Source organism: Ambystoma mexicanum, chromosome 11, assembly GCF_040938575.1.
Source record: "Ambystoma mexicanum isolate Mex_15411 chromosome 11, UKY_AmexF1_1, whole genome shotgun sequence".
Lineage (NCBI taxonomy): Eukaryota > Metazoa > Chordata > Amphibia > Caudata > Ambystomatidae > Ambystoma > Ambystoma mexicanum.
In genome coordinates, this window is record NC_090934.1 from 770,517,608 (window position 1) to 770,540,780 (window position 23,173).

General features: G+C 46.7%; 1 protein-coding gene across 5 annotated transcripts in view; it reads left to right on the forward strand.

Moving 5' to 3' along the window:
- DENND5A (DENN domain containing 5A) overlaps nt 1-23,173 on the forward strand; it is a 2,487,481-nt gene that overhangs the window by 547,248 nt on the left and 1,917,060 nt on the right. For all 5 annotated transcript variants that reach the window (XM_069623676.1, XM_069623672.1, XM_069623674.1 and 2 more), the window contains 2 exons: nt 1,926-2,113; nt 22,654-22,968. In XM_069623676.1, the coding sequence (XP_069479777.1) occupies nt 1,926-2,113; nt 22,654-22,968 (503 nt within the window). The remainder of the gene's footprint in view (nt 1-1,925; nt 2,114-22,653; nt 22,969-23,173) is intronic.

Below are 23,173 nucleotides of genomic sequence, written 5' to 3' on the forward strand. Positions count from 1 at the left end.
AAGGGAGACAATGTTGTCCTTTATCGTTCTGGAGGAGCAACTGTTTGGAAGAGACTTTCATAGAGGGGCCTTGACTAGAAACCTCATCAGGTGTTATGGGTGAAAAAGAAGGGAATGGAAGGAGAGAGGAGAGGGGGTCCAAGGAAGGCATGAAAGAAGGGGAGGTAGAATAATGCCAAGTAGAGGTGAGTGAGGAGAAGATGCCCAGAGTTATCGAGGTGAAGTGAGAGGCAAGAGAAGTGCAGAGTGCCAGGAAAGGCAGAGGAGAGGTGGAGACTGCAATGGGGTTCGCAAGTTCCTTGCAGGTTTTAGTGGCCGTGCAGATGCGGGCTTAGATATGGGCCCTCTTCTTAGAGCAGATAGTGAGTTTGGATTGCCTTTGGAGCAGGCGGCAGGCCAGTCTGTCAGAGGATGTGCTCAAAGTCTGCCACTTCCGCTCAGCTACTCTGTAGAGGCCAGATCAGAGTCATACCAGGAGTTGTTCTTGGAGGCAGACTTCAGATGGATACTCATGACAGGGCCAAGGATATACACAGTGTTGGAGAGTTGAATGTTAGAGAGGGCTGTGTCAGAGTAGGAGTCAATGGAAGGAGAAGAAGGGAGTGTGAAGGTGGCGGCAAAAGCGGAAACTGACACTCGTTTCATTGGTCGAGTGAAGGAGAAGGAGCCTGGAAGTGCGGTTGGAGGCTTAGTCGGGGGACCAAGGAGGTCCAAGTAGGAGAAAAGGAAGGCATGATCTGACCAGGAGAGAGGAGTAACTGGAGAGTTGGAAATGGGTAGGAGGAGATGAGAGCATCCAAGGTATGTCCGGCAGAGTGCATTGGACGAGAGGGAAGAATGCTGAGGGAAAGAGAATCACAGAGGTTGCAGAAAGACCCAGAGGCCGCAACATGGGAGTCGAGGTGAATATTGAAGTCTCCAAGGAAGAGAAGCTTGGAGGAGGCGGCCAGGATAGAAGGGATAAGGTTAGCCGATTTTAGAGAGGAAGTGGGAGACCTGGACTGCAGACAAGGCATTCGAAAGACAAATAGGCCTGAGTGGGTAAAGTCAGAGAGTGGCCAGGGTAGACACTAAACCTGCAGACAAAGCATTCGAAAGAGAAATAGGCCTGAGTGGGTATGGTCGTAGCAGGGACCCTCTCAGGGAAGATGAGGGCCACTCTCCCCCAGGCCGGTTAGAACTGGGTTTAGAGAGGCTCTTGTAGCTCTCATTGAGGAGCATGTCAAAACCTGTGACAGAGCTGTCCGAGAACAATGTCTCGGTGAGAGCGAGGACATCCAAGTCAAGGTCCTCAAGGAGGTGCAGATGTCAGGAGTGTTTGACAGCAGAGTTAGCATTGAGAGTAGCTAAGTGGAGCAGGTTGCCACTTGTCAAGGTCTTCCTAGGAGGAGTACAGGTGTGTGTTACACCTCTTGGAGACGGCAGAGGAGCCAGAAAGATGTCAGGAGGGGAGGCAGGAGAGCGGTGGAGGAAGTTGGTGAGAGAAGGGCGGCCCCTATCAAGGAGGAGGAGGTTGGGCTGAGAAACCTGGGCCATGACATTGCCATTCGGAGGAAAGGAATGATGCCAGGAGTACCTCCTGCATGCCCATATAGAGCTGCACCTGCACACACGCTTCTATTGTTTTTTCTAGACTTCAAGAAACCATCCATTATTGGTACCAAGTTTACCAATGTCAAAGAATTCTTTAGGAACTGAACCATGGACTAGAAGAGTGTCTATTGCCTGTGACTTGTTTTTGTAATCACAATGGAGCAAACTGCGTGTTTAGTTGTTTTGCTTTGATATACAGTATCAAGTTGATGTGTGCCATGCACATACACATGCTGTGCACTTTAATACATATATTATGATAATGTGAGTGACTTTTGAGTTCTATAGTCTGAACTTCAAGTTTAATTTGTATTTTTGCTTTTTGTTTTTAGATTACCAGAGGCTGATGACTGTGGCTGAGACCATCACAGGGCTTATGTTTCCATTTCAGTGGCAGCATGTATATGTTCCCATTCTTCCAGCCTCTCTACTTCATTTCTTAGATGCCCCTGTACCTTATTTGATGGGTTTGCACTCCAACGGACTTGATGATAGGTCCAAATTGGAACTTCCTCAGGAGGTGAGAGATGTTGTGATAATAATGTATTATTAGCTTAGTGTTGTGTAGGTATGAAAACTGAAACCACTGTATAGATTGCTTTAGTTTTAGTCTCACAAACACGCTGCTCGTATACATTTTCTTTTACTGCTTTATATTCAGGGTGCAAAATTGCAAGTTGTAAGCTATTAGTCAAACCTAACGATCACTAGCCCTTATTTGTGAACAAAGTATTGTGCATGACAAGTGCCTGCACACTTAAACACAGCAATCATACACAGGTGTTTTCGTAGCACCAGGGATGACAAGTGTAATACTTATTTTTTATACCACATTCCACCACATAAAGTAAAGCAGCAGGAAGGCTCAAATGAGCCCACCTAGAAAATGCATAGAACATTCAAACTCTAGCAAACCAGCGCCTGTGTGGTGTCCGTGGGTGGAGAGAAAAGGTACAAAACTGCACACTCAGGATCGAAACTAAGCATTGTGTTATGATAAATGTTTGGAGGATGTATGTGCGTGTTTGACCCAGTGATGAATCTGACAGAGCCTAAGCATGGTTTTCCGAAGCACGGTGGTGAGCACAGACTTTTGCTTTGGGAAAGGGCGATTCAGAGGGTGATGTCTGTAATGCTTCTTTTGCGCTCATCTCATGAGGCCCCGTTGTTTATGCTGCTGCAAAATGTTTGAGATGCACCTGGGCGAAGTGAGAATTATTCATTATAAAGTATGTACTACTGAGTTTCTAATCAATTCAATAAGGCCTCTTGTTCTATGTGTATATTCGACTTTTTGTGCTGCAGTGACAGTAACCCTTATCATTTTTGATTTAATAAATGCTTAGTGCCATGTTGTGCATGCTGGACATACACAGTCCGAAAGTTGTGTCCTAAAATGAAGTTGAATTGGATTCTGTTGCATTCCTTCTGAAATGCATCTTTTCTGTGCATTTTCTGATCTAATAGCAAGTATGCTCAGTTATGTTTTGAAAATAAATTGGACTGCAAATGTAATGAACATTTTCCCGATTCAATGCAACAATTCTGAGCATCCTCTAGTTGTGCAACATTCAAAGTTATCATCTAAAATCTTTAAATTTCACTGAATACCTACAACCTCTTGAAGACTAAATACAACTCTGCTCTCTCAGGTAACACGCTTCAAGCAATCCGCGAATATTGCTGTTCTCTCACTTTTGCTATGCCACCTTCTTTCTTCAATGGTGTTTGTCCCTGAACATCAAACTCAACTGAGTTGGAATGAAAAAACTTTGGTTGGTGGTAGACGGCAGTCACTTGTGTTTTTTAGTCTTCATTTTATGTGTGTTTTACATATGGCCTGGTGGACATCTGGAGGCATAGTGTTGTTGGAGAACAGGGCAGGATCAGGTTAAGTCTCAGGAGGATAGCTCAGGGGCAACGCACTTGTCTTGGATGCTGAGCAATACAGGTTTGATCCCCGGGTCAGCACTTAGAAACCTCTGGGTATTAAGCGCGCTATAAATAACCAATTGCATATTACAAAGTAAGACTTGAGCAAAATGGGCAAGAAAACCACAGGATCGTAAACTTACTTGAAACACTGCTCTCTTCATTGAGTCCACATCTACCCATCCCTCCCTCAGTGGGAATTTAGTGCTTCCTCCCACCACTAACCAAACCTCTGGTCCTCAACCTCCCTTAGCCCATCTCCCTGCTCTTGCCCTGAGGCACTTTCTGCTCAGAGCCAGAATCCCAGTCTTTGGGCCCTTTACTGCCTATCTGCCACCATCTCTTAGAACGACTCTTATCTATGCTGCTGGCCCGCAATATCTTTTTACTTTCTTTTATTATAACATTTTTATTACGGTCTTAAAAAAAACTTTGATCAAAAGGTACATATCAGAGTGTATTTTAATGTGCACCTAAAGTATACAAATATTACATTATCAAAAGTTTGTTATAGGATCGTAAGAGTGAAAGATGGATCATTTCCAGTAAGTATTGTACCTTATCAATTGTGTATTGTATAGCAGCAAAAAAAGACATGAAAGGTAAGCGCATAAGGAAGATGGGGAACTGGAAAACCAGAGTAAAATGATCTAGTGGAAAACCTTTTTTTTTTTAGTTAAGTATATAAATCTGCGGTCCAATTCTGGAAGGAACTGCCTCTTTCCCTGATGGGGAGAGTCTCTGGCTGTCTGCAAGATGGTGATTCTACCGAGGCTGCTGTACTTCTTTTCTAATATACTGTATGTAGTGAAAAATGTCTTCAGAATGCTGGATAGTAAGGTGAGAGAGTTGTTATGGAATACAGGGAGGCGGAGGGTATCCCTAGCGGTACTAAGTAGATCTAGAGCGGAGGACGGACTGGGTTTACCAGACTACGAGAAGTATTTTGTGGCAGCGCAACTGCAATCAGTGCTACTGTGGGACCAGCTCGGGGGGAATCCCTGAAAGAGTTGATAGGTGACTTACCGTCGAGCCGGAGAGCGGTGGAATTGCTGTGGTGCCCGATGGGGGATAAGGTAAGATCTGTGGTGTTTGAAGCAGTGAGAGAGACGTGGAAGAAATATCTTGGTAGGTGGGGGTCCGGGACGCTGTACTATGCAGAGCTTCCATGGGGCATGGATCGAAAGCTCCGTCAGGCGATTGGTAGGGCAGGTATACAGAGACTCGGAGAGAAGGGCTGTGAGACCGTGGGGGATTTATTTGACGGAGAGAAATTGCTTACCTATAAGGAATTGTGTCTGAAGTTTGGACTCCCTCAGGGCCTGTTTCTGGTGTACGGGGCAGTGGTCCGGTGGTTGGCAGAAATGTGGGAGCGAATTCCGGAAGAGCCGGAAACCAGTCCATTACTGCGGATATTGTTAGACCAAGCAGGGGAGGGGCACGGATCTCGCGGTTACATAAAGCCCTATGAGGAGGGGAAATAGAAGGGGACTTGAAGGTACAGGTGAAATGGGAGACAGATCTGGGGTACCAGATATCGGAAAAAGAGTGGGCACGAATATTGGAATCGATCCGGAAGGTGTCACGTAATGCCCGGTTTCAGTTGATCCAATTTAACATTATACACAGGGCATATGTGACTCCTGTTAGGCTGAATGCAATGAACAGGGACATGTCGGATGTATGCCTCAGGTGTAACAGAGTTCTGGTGGGATTCTGGCATAGTGGAATAATAGCTGGGTATTGGGATAAGGTGAAACAATGGGTAAACGATCTGTTGGGGACCAAGTTGGAACGGAATCCGAGAATATGTATCTGGGGGATTCTCTCAGTTTGGAGAAACACAAAGTCCGATTTCTGCTGATTCTCGCTAAACGCCGGATGGCAATAGAGTGAAAGCGCCCACAGGGCCCAACAATCGCATGGGGTAATGTGATTCAAGGGAGCTGTCATGGTCTCGATCCAAGCCTCAGTGGAACTGCTGTATATGTATGATCATGATCATCTACTGTTATTTGTGCAATAGGATGAAAGACTTGGGAGAAGTAACTTGCATTTGTGAGTGGGGGAGGGAGTGGGTGTGTGGTTTAGGGTGTTAGGGTTCTTGTTATTGAATAATGCTAATAAAAAGTGTTTAAAAAAAAAAAAGAAAAGTATATAAATCTTTAAAACACTACCAAATGAATTCATTGTCACTAAATTTGAAGTTTTGCTGTACATTTTTTCATCAAATTTGGAGTGTCAGTAGGCCTAGAAGTCAATTTTCTTGACTGATTTTTTTTTAGTTTCTCAAAGGCGGCCAGTTTGCTTTTTGCTACTGCGAGACCTCTTTGCTACTAAAATTTCGAGTGGATCGTGTCCTCCAACGTATTCCTCATCTTAGATGTATTCCATCCAGCTTTGCTGCTCTTCGGAAATTTTTTCGGCAGAGGGCGCTGTGCGTCGATGTCGAGTCGATAGTCCCTCAAGGGCCTCCGTCGAGGGTGACGTCATCGGTTGTATAAATAGCAGGCGCGGCGCCCATTGGCCTCAGTTCTGTTTTTCCGCAGTACGTTGCTTCGGACATTCGGCACGTCTCGAGTTCTGTCAGGAAATATAATATTATGAGAAGAAATAATGTCCTCGTCATCGACGCCAACCACGACCCCGAGATCGGGTTTTAAGAAGTGCAAGTTGTGCGGCTCAAAAATGTCGATCACGGACCCGCACCGCAAGTGTTTGTGGTGTCTCGGGGAAGGCCACGACATGGAGGCCTGTTCGAAGTGTCAGGCGATGACGGGAAAGGCCTTGCGAGAAAGCAGAGGAAAGCTACAGGTAGGTCGGAAGGATCGGGAAGCCTCTAGCGTTGAGTCGAGACCCCATGGGGAAAAATCTCCTCGACGCGAAAGGCATAGATCCAGATCTCGAAGCGATTCTCATCACTCGTCTTTGTCGAATAAGTCGAAGAAACGACACCATAGATCTCCCTCCACCTCGTCGTCAGACGAGTCTCCGAAAATGAAATGCCCCACAAAACATTCGTCTTCCGAAGAGTGGGAAGCATTTAGGGTCAAAATGATGGCGGTGTTTGAGAAAGCGAAGCCTTGGTCCGCGCCTTCTTCGGAAGCCGGCCGGGAGCATCATCGCTCTAACACTCGCGCGCCCTCGAGCCCGGGTGATCGTGAAAGGAAGGATAGAGAACCTTCCAGGACGCCGAGCGAAAAACGCTCGAGTCGAGTCGACCGCTTGAGGTCACCAACGCAGTCCGATACCTTCCACACCTCGAAGGGGAAACTGTCGAAGGCCGCCTCGACACCCTCAAAGCAGTTTGCGTGGTTACGGAAGTCGGGTTTTGCACCGGACGTACAGAACCGCCTCCTGAGCATGCCTTTTGACGGGTGTCACCTTTTTGGCAACAAAGCTGACGAGAGCCTTAAGAGGTTGCAGACCTCAAAAGCAGCGGCCAAATCTTTAGGAGCTGCTATTAGGCAACCTCAGCCTTTTCGTGCGCAAGGACAATCATGGAGGGGAAGATCCTACCGTTATTATACCTCATACGGGAAGACGAGAGGAATGGCCAGTCAAAGGGGCCAAGAAAAGCCACTCATGGTGGACGAGGAAAACGTGCTAAGCCAGCTCCAGCTGCAGCCTCTTTGCCATCAGTGGCTGCAACATGCGCCACAAAACCACTTTGAGGACTTGCACCTCAAAACACCTGTAAGGGGCAGGCTGTCGCAGCATCTGCAAGAATGGCGAGCCATTACTTCAGATGTTTGGGCTCTAGAAATAATAGCCCAGGCTATTTCCTTCCTTTTCTAAAGCAACCTCAAAGCAATCCACCAGGGAGACACCCATTGAAGTTGTCAAATCTGCTCCTACAGCAGGAAGTTCTAACCCTGCTGGAGAAAGGTGCCATAGAACCAATACCTCCAGCAGAGAGGAACAAGGGTTGGTACTCCCCGTATTTTTTTATCCCCTAAAAGGACGGAGGACTGAGACCCATCTTGGATTTAAGAAGCTTGAACAAGTTCCTCAGGAAGGACAAGTTCAAGATGGTTACTCTTTCTCAGATCCTTCACCCCAGGATGCTTATTTTCATGTGCCTATTCATCTCAAGCACAGAAAATACCTGAGGTTCGTTGTTGGCGACTCACACTATCAGTTTCGAGTCCTGCCATTTGGGTTGACCTCCGCCCCGAGGGTCTTCACCAAGTTAATGGTAGTGGTGGCAGCGCACCTCAGGAGAGGGGGGGGGGATTCATGTCTACCCCACCTGGACCACTGGCTGATCAAGCTTTGGATCATCTGAAAGTCACCTGCCACTTCCTCCACAAACTGGGCTTCTCCCTCAACTTAAAGAAGTCTCAAATGACACCTTCAAAACAGCTTCAATACATAGGAGCTGTATTAGACACATCCTTGGGAAAAAGCTCGCCTCCCAAGATGTCAAAACCGTAAGGGATGATAGGGGATCGACCCCCCTCTCCCGAACCACAGAAGCCGAATAGATCGACCCTCCCACCGTAGTTGGCACGGGCGTCTGAATAGTAATATAACAGATAACCATGTGGCAGCCAATGGGGGGGGAAGACGGAGTTAGGGAAAGGGTGTGGATTGACAAAGGAAAGGACGGGAGATGACATACAATTCACAATTCCTACGTACACCTTATCACCATTCTGTATCCCTGATCCTGAACTCCACCTACTACAGACTCACAAGAACTCCTGAATATGCATATAAACGTAATTGCTTAACATAGTACATCAGCTTTGACATGAACACATATAAGCAGTAAGCGGTGTGACACAAACAAGGGAATTGCTCCCATATGAGATAGACAAGAACACATAACCCGTAGGGCAGGCGAGCAACATAACATAAAGCGCAGCCAAATGAGGACAGAACTCTGCACTCTGCATTCAGAGAATGGTACCCATGGTCCGGGCTAGTTGAACAGTCATTTAGGTACTCCGAGCATGAAAACGTGAAGTCCCTGGTAATGATATATATATCTGAATACAATCATACTTAAGGCAAAGGTCTATTGCCAATCATAGACCCAAGAGTGAGCGTAGCGTCCATGTACTACGTCCCTCCAAACTTACACTTCCAACAAGGAATGGAATTTGACACCCTCGTGGAATAAACATGTAACAGAAAACAGCACTTATCTTGTTGTCCGGGTGCCTCGTGAGCGCACCCGGACTTCCAGTAGTAGCGCCTTCAACCACCATGAACAAGATGTCCACTGCCGAGGAAACCACCAGTGCAGGAATCGTCACACCATGTAGCAAGGGTTCAGCGTGTTCGGTTACAAACCATGTCTCCCCTCGAACTGCTACCGCGGACCGCAGCGTGACTCCAAGCAAAATGACGATCTCTCCTGCATCCTTCCTCCGAGAGCGAAACGCCGTGACCGCCCGTGCTGTATAATCAACAATTATCAGCACCCGTGCACGGGCGGCCGGCGGTTTAGTAAACGCCCCAATTACCTGCAGCTGGCTAGTGGTGGGAGTCTGGAACAACTACATTCGCCCTGAAAGCCTACTGGGTACTGTAGTTTTATACTCATTTCCTCAGATATAGCCGTCTGGGCTTGCCCCAGTTCGTATTTCTGACACAAGACGAGGGCTCAAGACATTCTTCAGATGGTTTCAAAATTCCAAAATGCCCAAAATCTCCAGGCTTACGACATTCTACGGTTGCTCGGCCTCATGGCATCCTGCATTTTTCTGGTGCCAGAGGCACGCTTGAGGATGAGATCCCTTCAATGGGCCCTAAAGACTCAGTGGTCCCAGTTCTCGGGTCAAATGACGGATCATCTTCAGATTCCGAACAAGGTCAGACAAGACCTTCTATGGTGGACCTGTGCAGAGAACATCTTAAAGGGAGAACCCTTTTGGCAACCATGGCCGGAGGTCACAGTAGTGACGGACGCCTCACTCCTGGGGTGGGGAGCACATGCCAACGATTTGACAATAAACGGTCGCTGGTCTCCATCGGAGTCCAAACTACATTTCAACCTTTTGGAGCAGAGGGCAATCAGACTAGCGCTGAAGGCCTTCCTGCCATCTGTCAGGGGAAAGAATGTCCTGATAATGACGGACAACACAGTGGCCATGCACTACCTAAACAAAAGAGGAGGTGTGGGGTCACTACCACTGTGCACAGAGGTAATGCAGCTCTGGTATTGGGCGATTCAAGAGGGTATCTCTTTAACGGCAATTCATCTAGCCGAGGAAGAGACTATGAAAGCAGATGCTCTGAGCAGGCAGAGCACGGTGTCCCACGAATGGGAATTGGCTCACAAAGTCATTCAAGAGATCTTCGCCCTTTGGGGAACCCCTCAGGTAGACCTATTCGCAACCAGTACCAACCGAAAATGCGAAAGGTATTGCTCAAAAGAATTTCCCCCGAGAGGAGCCCTGGGGACGCGTTTGTGGTGGATTGGAATTTCCCACTATTGTATGCGTTCCCTCTGATTCCCGTCATTCCTCAGGTCATCAGGAGGCTGAGACGCTTCGGGAACCGCATGATCCTAATTGCCCTGGATTGGCCAGGAGAACGTGCTATCCGGACCTTCTAGATATGTCCATCTGTCCTCCAGTACGTCTTCCTCAGAGAGAGAACCTTCTCTCTCAAATGGAAGGTCAGGTTCTCCAGAACAGACAGGACCCAAAAAGAGCTTTAAGCTTTTACATCTCTAGGCTTTCTAGACTTAGAGTGGACAACCAGTTGTTTATAGGCTACACTGGAAGAAAGCTGGGTCAATCAGTAACAAAACAATTTCGCGCTGGATCGTGCTTTGCATTTCAGAATGCTACAGACTAGCCCAAAAAGACCCACCTGAAGGGTTAAGAGCTCATTCCACCAGTGGCATCGCCTCTTCCACAGCCCTTCAAAGAGGTGTCCCTATAAGGTCCATTTGCGAAGCAGCAACTTGGTCTTCGCTTCACACCTTCTCAAAATTCTATAACCTGGATGCTTCCCAGTCTAGGGAGCTAACTTTTGGAAAAGCAGTGCTTTATTCTGACATCTAAGGGCATTTAAAAAAAAAAGAGGAACTATGCAAAATACTGCTTTGGGAGCCTATCTAAGATGAGGAATACGTTGGAGGACACAATCCACTCGAAGAACAAGTTACTTCTTACCTGGTAACGTTCTTTCGATTGGATGTTCCTCCAACGTATTCCTCAGCACCCTCCCAACCTACCCCTCTGTAGATTTTTTCCGGGTTATTGCCATCTCAAATCTCGCAAGGCTGATACCCGTCTGCCGGCACAATATACACAGTACAAGATCACAGATACAAAAGAGGGGAAAAACAGAACTGAGGCCAATGGGCGCAACGCGTGCACTTATACACCCGATGACGTCACCCTCAACGGAGGCCATCGAGGGACTATCGACTCGACAACATCGACGCACGGCGCCCTCTACCGAAAAAATTTCCGAAGAGCAGTAAAGCTGGATGGAATACATCTAAGATGAGGAATACATTGGAGGAACATCCAATCGAAAGAACGTTACCAGGTAAGAAATAACTTGTTCATCTGGTGATTGTTTCACAGTGGTATAGCGGTGAATTCATGAAGTAATACTCCCTGGGTAGATCCTTTCTATTTAGTTTTTCACTTCAGAACTGAGAGGTGTGATCATAGTCCCACAACATGTGTTAGGGTGCTGCATCCAGCAACAGACATTGGGGGTCATTACGAGGATGGAGGGAAGAAACAGTCCTTACTGGCATGGAGCAAATACTGTGTCCGTGTAGTAAAGAGCCCGCTAATAGTGGGCTATTAGGAGTTTCCGTGCACGAGCTTAGCGACATGCCGCTAATGACATTGCCGGCATGCCGCTAAAGTCCAAAAAATGCCCCTTAGCGGCATCATGGAAAGCGCAGACAGCACAACCGCCGGCGTCGTCCTCTAAATAACGTGACCGGCATCCATGGATACAGCATTAGCTGGGCACCGCTATCAGCGGCCCCCACTATTAGCGGTGACCGCTAATAGCGGTGCCCGTTAATAAGCAGAACCGGAAGTAGCGTCATCGCACAGGAACGGGAAAGAGCATGGCGGCCATCTTGAAAAACACAATCCATTGCCACACAGGACCTGCAGCCTATTTCCGACTGCAGATATCAATCTTCACCACCAGCATCATGCCCAAGGCTGTCAAAAAAGGCGTATCCCGGCAGCGCAAAGAGCACTTCAATGAGGACGAGCTGACTATGCTGGCAGAGACCTTGGCAGATAATGCAGAGGTCATTTTGCCAACAGCCTCAAGAGAGAGGCACAGATTAAAAAGTAGTAGATCTGGCAACTTGTTGCCCAAAAAGTCAGTGCCGTAGGGAACACCCCTGCACAATCAAGGATGTTCGCAAGCGATGGGACGACCTGTGCCTGAGAGTCAGGAACATATCGGCAAACCGGAGCCAGGCCATGGCTACTGGCGGTGGTCCTAGCTCACCCATCAAGCTAAGCCGGTGGGAGGAAATCTGCGCCAGCACTATTGGCATCGAGGGAATAGAAGGTGTGGGCGAAATGGAACGTGGTGCCACCTCATTGGCGGATGGAGGTGAGTGTCCTAAGAAAACACTGTAATGCAGAGTATGATGATAGTCCACCAATTTGTCCGTCCAAAGAGGCAATGCATGGCCCATTACATACACATTGACACATCCCTGCCTAGAGGCCGTCCGCAGCACAGACACCTTCACATGCATGCAGCATGGTAATGCCATACCTGACACACCACACAAATATGAAAAAGGCATAAGTCACACTGCACGCAGTCCACAACAGAAATGCATGTCACTCAGCATACACCAGCTCCAACATGAGTGACCCTGACGGATGCCTGCATACTCCACCCATATAGCAAGCAATGTGATTATCAAAACTCCACTTCCTAAACCCCTCTAATGTTTAGAACAGTAATAATACCAATGTATGCATGATGCTTGTCGAACCATCATTGATGCCGTCCCTCTCTCGGTCCCCCACAGGCTCAGATCCTGACAGGGAGGCCCGGGACTCACCCGCACAGGCTACAACTCCCTAGAAGAGGGCCAGGGAAGAAGGCAACAGGCCTTCAACATCGAAGGAGCAGCCAAGCCACGCCAGGCACAGAAGGGTCAAACACCACAGGATGCCATGGCACAGGTGCCGCTAAGGGCCACTGCTACAGTCCCCACAACACCTGTGTCCCCTGCACAGTAGACAGTGGCCGATGGGGCCCTTTCAGCAGCGAACAACTCTGTTGGGGAGGCAGCAGCTACGGCACCCCATACAGACGAGGATGCGCAGTGCCAGGGCCAGGTGTGTGTTCCTGTGGAGGATGACTCCTCGGACGTTCCTGCCACACCCAGTCCTGCACCATCACCCCAGGTCACACCTTTGTACTCCTACCATGACACCACACCGGAGAAGTCTGGAGGGGAGGCAGTTCAAGGGAGCATGAGTCCCACAGAGGAGCCACAAGGATTTGGGGATGTTACACATGCACCGTCCACCTCCACTGGTGTCAAGGCGGGGTGCAGCAGATAGAACATACAGTGCAGTGCCAGGAGGAGTTCACTGCCCTAGTCAGGCAGTTTGCTTCAGACGGTGCCCAGGCAAGGCAGGAGGGGCACGACAACACTGCGTCCCTGAGGCAGGCCATTGAGGCAAGCACTACGCGAATATGCAAGGAGGTGTCTGCTGAGGCAGGTCTTTTCCCGCATAGCAGATTCCTTGGAGGCTGAGCGTCCGGCCCCCAGACTGGAGCAATCAGCCACCCCTTCATCATCCAGCTCCACTCAAACCAGCCCCCTTTGCAGGTCAGCGTGCACCTTGCAGCGATCGGACATGCCGCCACCAGGTGCAGGAAGTGGACGAATGTAGATGGGGCAGTCTGATTAAGGCAATAGACGCAGACACATGCAGCATTTGCTTGGACACCATGTGTGGGGAAGTTGTGGGGGAGGGGGAGGGAGGAGAGGGTGTGTGAGGTGTAGGGTTTGAGCACTTAATACTATTGAACAGGTTAATACACCCGTTGTGTAGCCGAAAAAATACGTGAGTGGACATTCCTTATTGCTATGTGCCATTTATTGCTATACAGTGCATAGTGTCCATGTACTCCCACACCCAGTGCCCTCTGTCCCACTTTCTTCTCACCCTCTGCACCCATGTGTCTTAGAAATATTGTCGAATCACAGACTGGCGCACAGCACGTCCTTCCTGTGCATCGGGACCGCAATGATGTGCGCCCACATCATCTTCTTCCCCTTAATTATCACCTGGTGGTTGCAGTTCAATGTCAGGGGGCAGGGTCATGTTCCGTCGGATACACATGTTGTGAAGCATGACACATGCCATGATGATCTTGGCCACCTTCTCATGCCTGTAGAGGAGTGCCCCACACGGCCGGCTAAGGCAGCGAAAATGTGCCTTCAACAGGCCAAAGGTCTGCTTGATGACCACACGAGTACGGGTATGGGAACGATTGTAGTCCTCCTCGTGCCTGTTTTGCGGGTTTCGGACAGGGGTGAGGAGCCACAGCTTCAAGAGATAGCCACTATCACCTGCATGTGAGAAAAAAAGGTATGAGTTAGTCGATTCTTGATGGACAGCTGTACTCATCACACATGCCTGCAGATATTTGTTGGACACATGCACATGTCCCTGGTTGTATGCACTCATTTTTCATTCCCTCAGTGTGTGCTGTGCCATGCTCTTATGGTGTGGATTGCATCTTCAAGATGATACACGGTGTACACTGCCTTGATGTTGCTCATGCATAGTAGACTCATACCGCTGTGTTTGTGATATATATGTGATGTGTAGTGTTCTGTATGATTTTCTAACTGGCAGCTTTGGCAGTAGTCTCTGCATTATTTGTCTTTCATTGCAGATTATTCACATGGTGACATGCTGCACTTCTGTGGTGGTGGCCCTGTGACAAGCAGTGGATTCCCTTGGTGGTTTTCTTTAGTGCACTCTCATGGTTGCTTGTCCTGTGTAGTGATTTGCTGCAGACATTTACATAGTGAATTCTCACAGCATGTTGCTGGATTGTGTTACGGAGGGTGTGTTACGGAGGGTGAGGTCCCATGATGGGTGGTGCACGTGTTGTGGGATGTGGGATGGTTTTAAGTTTGGCATGTTGTGATAGGTGTGCAACCTACTTCAATGCTATGGAAATCGGTCTTCATGTTCTGTTTGGGATGCTTTGGGGCACAGTGTTTTGGGATGTGCACATTGTGCTGTCACCACAACAATGACACCATGGTGGTGTGTGCATCTATCCCCCGATTTCAGTGCCATGTGCCTGTCATGCAACTTACCAAGCAGTCAGGCACGTCGTCCTGTATGTCGCTCCATGTAGCGTGGTAGCATGGAGTTCTGCAGGACCATTGAGTCATGAGTTGATCCGGGAAATCAGGCACAACAATGTGTGATGATCTTGCTGGCGTCACATACCATCTGCACATTGATGGAGTGGTATAGCTTGCGATTGCGGTGGAGATTCCACCTCCATGGCATGCGAGACCACCAACTCCACGCGGGTGCAGTCGAGGGCACCAATACAATTTGGCATGCCTGCCAGTGCATGGAAGCCAACTTTTGTATCAAAGATCTCCTGGGGAGTCTGTGGTAGGGATATGTAGTCCCTTGTGTGCTTCAAGAGGGCATCCAGAACTTGGTTCAGCATGCGAGAAAATAAGGGTTGTGATATGCCATGCATGTGCCCCACTGTGTGCTGGTAGGTGCCTGTGGCCAAAATTAACTCCCTCTCTTACTCCCCCTCTCCTCCTCTCCCTCTTCCCTCTTCTACTATGTCCATCTTCTCACCTGTGTCCCCTTCTGAAGTCTCCTCCCTTCTATCCAAAGCCCACCCCACGTCTGCCCCCTCTGACCCTCTCCCCTCCGTTCTTACCCTTATCCCCTCTTCCTTATCCCTTACCTTAACACTTTCTTCAACTCCTGCCTCTCCTCATCAACCTTTCCCTATGCTTTCAAACATGCAACGATTATTCCTATTCTTAAGAAACCCTCTGCCGATCCACTCCTCACTGCTAACTACAGACCTATCTCTCTTCTACCTTTCCAAGCTTCTTGAGCGCCTTGCCTACTCTCATCCTTAGTCATCCTCTCTCCTTCCTCACTTCCAATCTGGCTTCCGTCCCAAACATTTCACTGAAACTGCTATTACCTCTATCCTTAACTCGCTCCTCTCTGCTCGACATGCCAAGCAATCCTCTATCCTTATTCTACTTGATCTCTTCCGTAGCTTTTGACACTGTCGATCATCCACTCCTGCTCCATACTCTTTCCTCCTTCGGATTTAAAGGCCCTGTTCTAAAATGGCTATCCTCCTACCTCTCCTCCCGTTCATTTGCTGTATCATGGGGCAGCCAGACCTCTCCTTCCTTTCCTCTTAGCTACGGTGTTCCTCAAGGCTCTCTACTTTGTCTTTTCCTTTTCTCTTTACACCTCCCTCATTGCCCCTGTCATCTCCTCGTTTGGCATTTCACACCACTTCTATGCTGACGATACTCAACTCTCTCTCTTTCTCCTCCTTCTCGCCTGACCTCCACCTTAAGCTCTCCTCCTGCCTCACTGCTATCAAAAACTGGATGTCCTCCCGCTTTCTCTCTCTTAACACCGATAAAACCGAAGTACTTTTCTTCCCCTCTAATTCTCTGACCCCTCCCTCCACGCCCCCTTTCATTCACTTTCCGCCCTCCTATCTCCCTATCTCCCCCCAAGCTCGTAATCTAGGCTTTCTTTTCGACTCCTCTCTCACCTTCTCACAACACATTTAACTCACCTCCCGCACCTGCCGATACCACCTCTACAATATTCGCAAAATCCGTCCTTCCCTCACATTCCACGCCACCAAACTCCAATTTCCTCTCATCTTTTCCCGCCTCTTCTACTGCTCTTCTCTAATCTTTGGACTTCCTGCATCTCGGCTTGTCCCTCTTAAATCCATATGCCACTCTGCTGTTCGTACCCTTTGTCTCCTTACCTCCCGTGACTCCATCTCTTCCTCGCTCTCTCACCTTGGCTGGCTACCTTTCCACTTACAGCTAAAATTTTACTTTCTCTGCCTTGTCTTCAAATCCCTCCATGGACTTGCTCCTCCTCATCTCTCCTCCCTTCTCTCCTTCTACTCCCCCGCCCGCTCCCTTCGTTCCGCTGACCATTTCCTTCTCACTGTACCTCCATCCCCCTGCGCTTCCTCCCGTTTCCGCTCCTTCCAACTCCTTGCACCTCTGCACTGGAACTTGCTCCCTCTCACAATCCGCTCTACCACGACCTTCACATCATTTCGCACTTCCCTTAAATCCCTCCTCCTCCATTCTCCTCCTTGAACATTCCCCCCCTCTGCCCTCTCCACTTCCCCTCCCCCCTCCATTTCCTTCTTCTGATTCCTCTCCCCCCTCTCCTACTCCTCTCTCTCCCTTCCATTTTCCCTTGCCCTATCCATCTTCTACTCCCTCCCACCTTTTCCCACTCCCCTTCCCCCGTCAGTTAATTGCTCTTTGTACTGTTTTGTTGAATGATTCAAGATGTAACTTTTGCTCCTATTAAGTTTTGTTGTTATTTTGTATCTTGTTGTTCCATTGTACAGCGCCTTGGTGTAAAGCGCTCTATAAATAAATAAATGAATCAATCAAGTGGAGCACCGACACTATCTTCAGTAGAGGGGGGATGGCGTGCGTATTTCAGTGAGGCTGACATTGTCGTTGTGTATCATGTCCACAATGGTGGTGATGGTGTCCTGGTCCAGATGGTACAGGGTGTGGATCTGCTCAGGGGTTAGGGTGAATGGACTGACTCTGATGCGAGGGATTGGGGGCTGCCTGCGTGGTACCACTGGCTGCACTGGTGGGGCTTGCTGGGCCTGTCTCACCCTCCTTCTCCTCCTGCGTCTCCTCTGTGGTGCCTGCTGTTGTTGCTGGTGTAACAATGCAAGCATGTCCTCCAGCCGCAGTATTGCTACTATTAGTGGAATCATTTTGGTGTGGGAAGGGGTGTGGTGTGTGGGTGTGCTCCTTTTGTGCTGGCCCAGACTCGATTGCCTACACCTGTGCTGATTGTGTGCATCTGTGGCAGTTGGGAACACTGCACATAGCAATTTACGGGTGGTTCGCGATGCCGGTATTGCCGGCATGCCGGCATGCCGGTATCCCGTATTACCGCCTTCATGATGCCGGTATTTGCATGTATGCCTGACTTGTGATGTCCTCCTGGTAGCGGCATACTGGTGTAATCGGCCTGAAGGGCCGCTTGTCCGCGCCAATGCCGCTATTAGCGACAACGTTATTAGCAGTGCCTCTAATACCGGGTTCTTGAGTCGGAATAGCCCGGAGCGGTATGCAGTGCTGGTAATTACCGGCATCGTTTTTCCATTACCTCCAACCTCGGAATGACCCCCATTACCTTGATAGCCAATTCTAGAGATCTAAAGAGCAGTAAAATGTAAAAAGTATATTTTATTGTGTTTCAAATTAAGGCAATCTCCATTGAACTATAAAGCATTGCATAGTTTGCCATCTTTGCCCTATGATATTTCTTTCTTTAGGTCTGCTTCCATGGATCTCTGAATTTCTTCGGTTTCTCTGAGAAACGTGTCTCATTGTTATGAAATTTTAACAGGAAAGATAAAAGATTTTTCCCATGTAGGGTGCAACATTTGGGCTGTTACTGAATTTCCAGATGTTGCATATTCATAACTTTTTCTAGGGCCAATTTCAAGGATTTGTTTGTCAGTTCTTTCAGCCTCAAGAGGTTGCTTGCATTTTATTAAATGTTCAAATGTGACGAATGTCCCATCTTCCTTAGCATTTCTTTTTTTTTTTTAGCATATTCGGATAGGGGGCACATTAAGGTTACACAGAAAGTTGATTACTAAGTTGGCACGTCACCCTCTCCTTTTTGTTTTACTCATTATTTATCAATTTAAAGTAGTAAACACATTACAGGATTGAAGATAAGGGCACCTGGCAGAGCCCTGAAAAACCCAGGTGGGTATACTTAAAGTATACGCCAAGGCGCTCGTGTCCAGAGACGCTGCGCACCCTTGCCTAGCCCAGACGAACTCATGAAGATACTGTCACGTTTGGACAATCTGGGGTAGGAACCACGATTTACAGTGGGTGTCTCCACCATTCTGAACCTAGAAGACACATTTTACAATTTGAGGTAAACAATTGTTCCCTCAACGACGCATTGAATGCCTCAAAGATATCTATACCTATGATGGATTTTCTTACTTTCCCTTACACTGGATGAGTTTTTGATAGAAACCCCAGGACCATTCATTCCATCACATGTCCTGATGAAGGCCTGCCCAAAAAGCTTCATTACACAGCTCCTCGAGGCCGAAACACCATTGTGTCGACGATATCACCATTAGAACAGTGCACATCTAAAGCATTGTTAATGTGCTTTTTTGTATATATGTCCATTGATGTGGGTTTATGTTTATTCTTGTGACTGCACAATTGAAATGATCAACCAATAGTGGCAGTTATCTGTTGTTGTTATTGCATTGGGTTCCAGCCTGTCTTACTGGATCATACCTATATGTATTGTTTTTTCTAAACATCTCTGGGTGCTCTATCCCCACCAACTGTTTCCAGATGTCATTAAATACATTATGTGAAAAATGATGCAGTAAGAAGTGACTGTCATATTTGCTATAATGTTGGAACTCTGTGACCTCTCACCCTGAAGTTTCTGTTACTTTAAGTAAACACATTACAAACATCAATATAGAGTAGATGAGATATACTGTAACAATTCAGATGGTTCTTTCCCAAAAGAGGGGAAACGAAGGCTAGTTTCTTTCCTCCTTACGGAGTTGCACATCATAAAGCCACCATCTACAACTATCCCTATGCAATGTTATTAAATATGAAAAGGGAAAAGACAACACAAACCAAAAACATATACAGACATATGTAGACAAGACGACACGATTCACACAAAATGATCACACTTACTCACATCCTTACAATCACGCATTCGCCTCAACTCTCTGGAATATTACGATGGAAGACAATTCTCAACTGTACAATTCATTAAATGGTCCCCACATTTCCAAATAAACAACCTCACGTTTCAGTTTTTGCCACATGAATGTCTCATAGCTGGTCAGAGTCTGTAAATCTGACAGCCAGCCCTCCACCTTTGGCTTTTTCCTTGTTTTCCAAACCCTCAAGATTTGCTTAGCTGCCATCACCAGTGCTTTATCTATCCAACTATCATAGTCTCGAGCCAGCCACATTACATCTCCCCGTATCTGAAAGCAGAATCACTGGATACGGCGATCCAGGAAACGCCACTCCTAAAATTACATCCAACCTGTCCAGAACCTCTCCCCAAAATCCAGTCATTCTGGAGCATTCCCACAGCATGTGTAACAGGGTACCTCCCCTTTGACCACATCCCCAGCAGGGTTCCTCATTTATCATACCCAGCTTGAGCATCCGTACTGGTGTCCAATACGGACGATACAGAATCCTATGATGAATGAATCACAGATTCAAATCAATCTTTGACTTCGTACCCACTGTTAATATACTATTCCATTCCTTTATGGTTATGCCCCAGGCCAGCTTTTTGATCCATGCTTGCAGCAATCTTTCCCAGGAGGCAGTACAGGAATTCTCCATAGGCATCATTTTTAGGAACGTTGATACCCTACGAGGCGGCGAGTCAAACATATTACAGGCCATCGGTTTATCCCTCATTTGCCCATTTAACATCCCTTGTCTCTGCGTCAGAAGAGACTCCAACTTTGTATACCTCCTTAGTTCCCTTCTCCCTAAACCAAAATTGATTCTAAGAGAGTCAAAAGGAACTATCTGCCCATTATTCCAAACATCACACATTCTTAAAATTCCTTATGTCATCCAACTTCACCAGCAGAGAGTCTTATTCTGAATTTGTAGCCCTGGGTTATACCACCGAGACGCTCCATAATGAATCCTTACATTCTCGCCACTACCTACCATCCATGAAACAAGTGCATCTCTAGTTGCCTCGGTAGTGGGTAATTTCATGGCCAAGTTGGGCATTTTCCCCATGGAATATACATCTTGCAAGGATATGGTGAAAATCTAGCTTTTTCGAATGGATTGTGTCCTCCCACATATTCCTCATCTTAGATATAGCCTTAACTTGAGCTTTGCTGCTTCGGAAATGTTTTCTCTCCCCACCAGAGGGCGCTCCACTCGAGGCTGCGGCATCAATGTCCCTCTGCGGCATTGGTCGAGTGCCGACGTCATCCGCTGTATAAATGCCTCGAGCATGCCCGTTGGCCTCAGTTCCGTTTTTCCAGAAGTTTGCTTCGGATCGAGAAAACAGCTCTTCAGTTCGTACGATAATATCGGCTCCATCTAATCCTTCCACACCGAAAACTGGATTCAAGAAATGCCAGAAATGTGGGAGAAAGATGTCACTGACTGATCCCCATCAGAATTGCCTCTGGTGCCTCGGTTCCGACCACAGTATAGACGAGTGCGGTTCCTGCCAGTCGATGACCCATAAGGCCTTAAAGGAACAGAGGTATCTTTAAATTCCACCTAAAGGAAATTCCTGACCATGAATAATCATCAAACCTTCCATGGTTTGGCTGTTTCCTCTAGCAAAAACTGTCAGCCTTTAAACTTTGTCTCCAGATTGCCTGGAGAAAGTATCTTTGGGCTATATAAATAATTTCTAGTGGCAATGGGTGGCAGAGAGAAATAACCAATATCACAACAACTTTATGAGGGCCTCACTGACTGCAAGTGAAGGAATTCTGGGGTGTAGAACAGTTTGAAAAATATGGTCCCCTCAGCACTCACTGCACATTATGTAAATTAGCTTTAGGTTGGTGTGCTTCCTTTGGAGACTTAATTCGCCAAATGGTCTGGAACACTGTTCTTTAAGGATGTCTGTGCTTGTGATGGTGTATCCCTGAAGACTTTGGCTCCCAATCTTTTTTTGTCCCAGTTATTCATTACTAAGGGTGAGATGGCTGATGTCCATCTAAATTGCTTTTCCACCAGCAGACCTGCAGTCATTTTTGCTATGACTCATTTTATTTTTTAAAAGGCAATTTTCTGTCAGAAATACAATTGCCTGACAGCATGATCTTACCAGCTGAACCTTTTGGTGGGGAATAATAATTCCCTTTATGTGCATTTCTCATGAACCCTAGCACTTTAGGCATTTTGGGGCGATGTGCATTAATGTGTTTTGAAGGATCTTTTAATATTAGTCTGTGTTTTTGCTTCTGTGAGAGGCAACTTTTAAAAAGTTCATGACGTATTGTTTTAATTAAAATATTTTACATGGTCGTGTATTTTTGAAGTGATTTTGTAAGGGCTGTGGCAAACAGAGTTGATGATGATGAAAAGGATGATATGACTAACGGTATATACTCCATACCGATTTGCGCATAGCCTGTTGCTGGTCCCATTGCCTAGGCAGCAGATGTAGATTTTTAAAGGCAGTTGCCTGATCATAGACTTCAGATTGTTTCTTCTTAACTGAGGAACTCTCATAGAAAACCATTGAGTTTACATTTGCAGTGATTTTGTTTTGTTAGAAGTCTGTCTTCTTCCCAGATATACACAGTAATGTTTATTGCATTTCAGTAGGGCTGTCTTTGGTAACCCCTAAACCCTAGCCCCAAGGTTTGTATCTTTTCTTGTGGGCTGCCCAGTCTAGTGTATTGGGATCTATTTTGCACGTGCATGCCTTTCTCAATGGTTACACTAAGGAGGCTCATTAGTTAATTTGTGGTAACTATTGATCTGCTTTGAACTGATTATGGGTATATGGTATGGAAAATTAAATGCCAACCCAAAGGTGAAGAAAGCATACTGGGAACTAATAATTTGCATGTGAATGGTCAATGTCAGTGCATGTATTAAACATAAATTGAGGTATACAAGCTTTAGAGATGTTTTGTAACCCACTGAACTGCACATAAATATAGATTTGACAATATTCTGTAAGAAGGCAATTCTAGTGTGCAAAAGGGTTTTATTGAATGTATTCTGATATCACAATTAGTAATTTTAAATGGAGTACTAAAGAATCTGCAAAATTAAAAGTATTGCTATAAGCATATTACATTTTATTTTCTTTACAGGCAAATTTATGCTTTGTCGATGTTGATAACCACTTTATTGAGTTACCTGAAGATTTACCTCAGTTTCCAAACAAACTTGAATTTGTTCAAGAGGTCTCTGAGATTCTAATGGCATTCGGAATACCTCCTGAAGGTAACCTTCATTGTAGTGAAAGTGCTTCCAAATTAAGCCTCAGGACATGTGACTTTGTCACTGATAAAAAAAATGGCAACATAGCAGGATCACCTTTAAATTCTTATGAACTACTAAAGGAAAATGAAACCATAGCACGACTACAAGCTATTGTCAAAAGGACCGGTGTAAGTTTGGAAAAGGTACGTTTTCTTTTAATTCTACTTCATTATAGCTTCGCTAAATACTTATTGAACTTGCTACTGTACACTGCACGTTTGATTTAAAACATGTGGATTGGCTTTAACAATTTATTTATTTGTCTCTGTTTAATACCTTTCCTGTTATATGATCATGTGTAACTAGCTGACATTGGCAAGATTTGCACATATTGTGTAATACCTGATA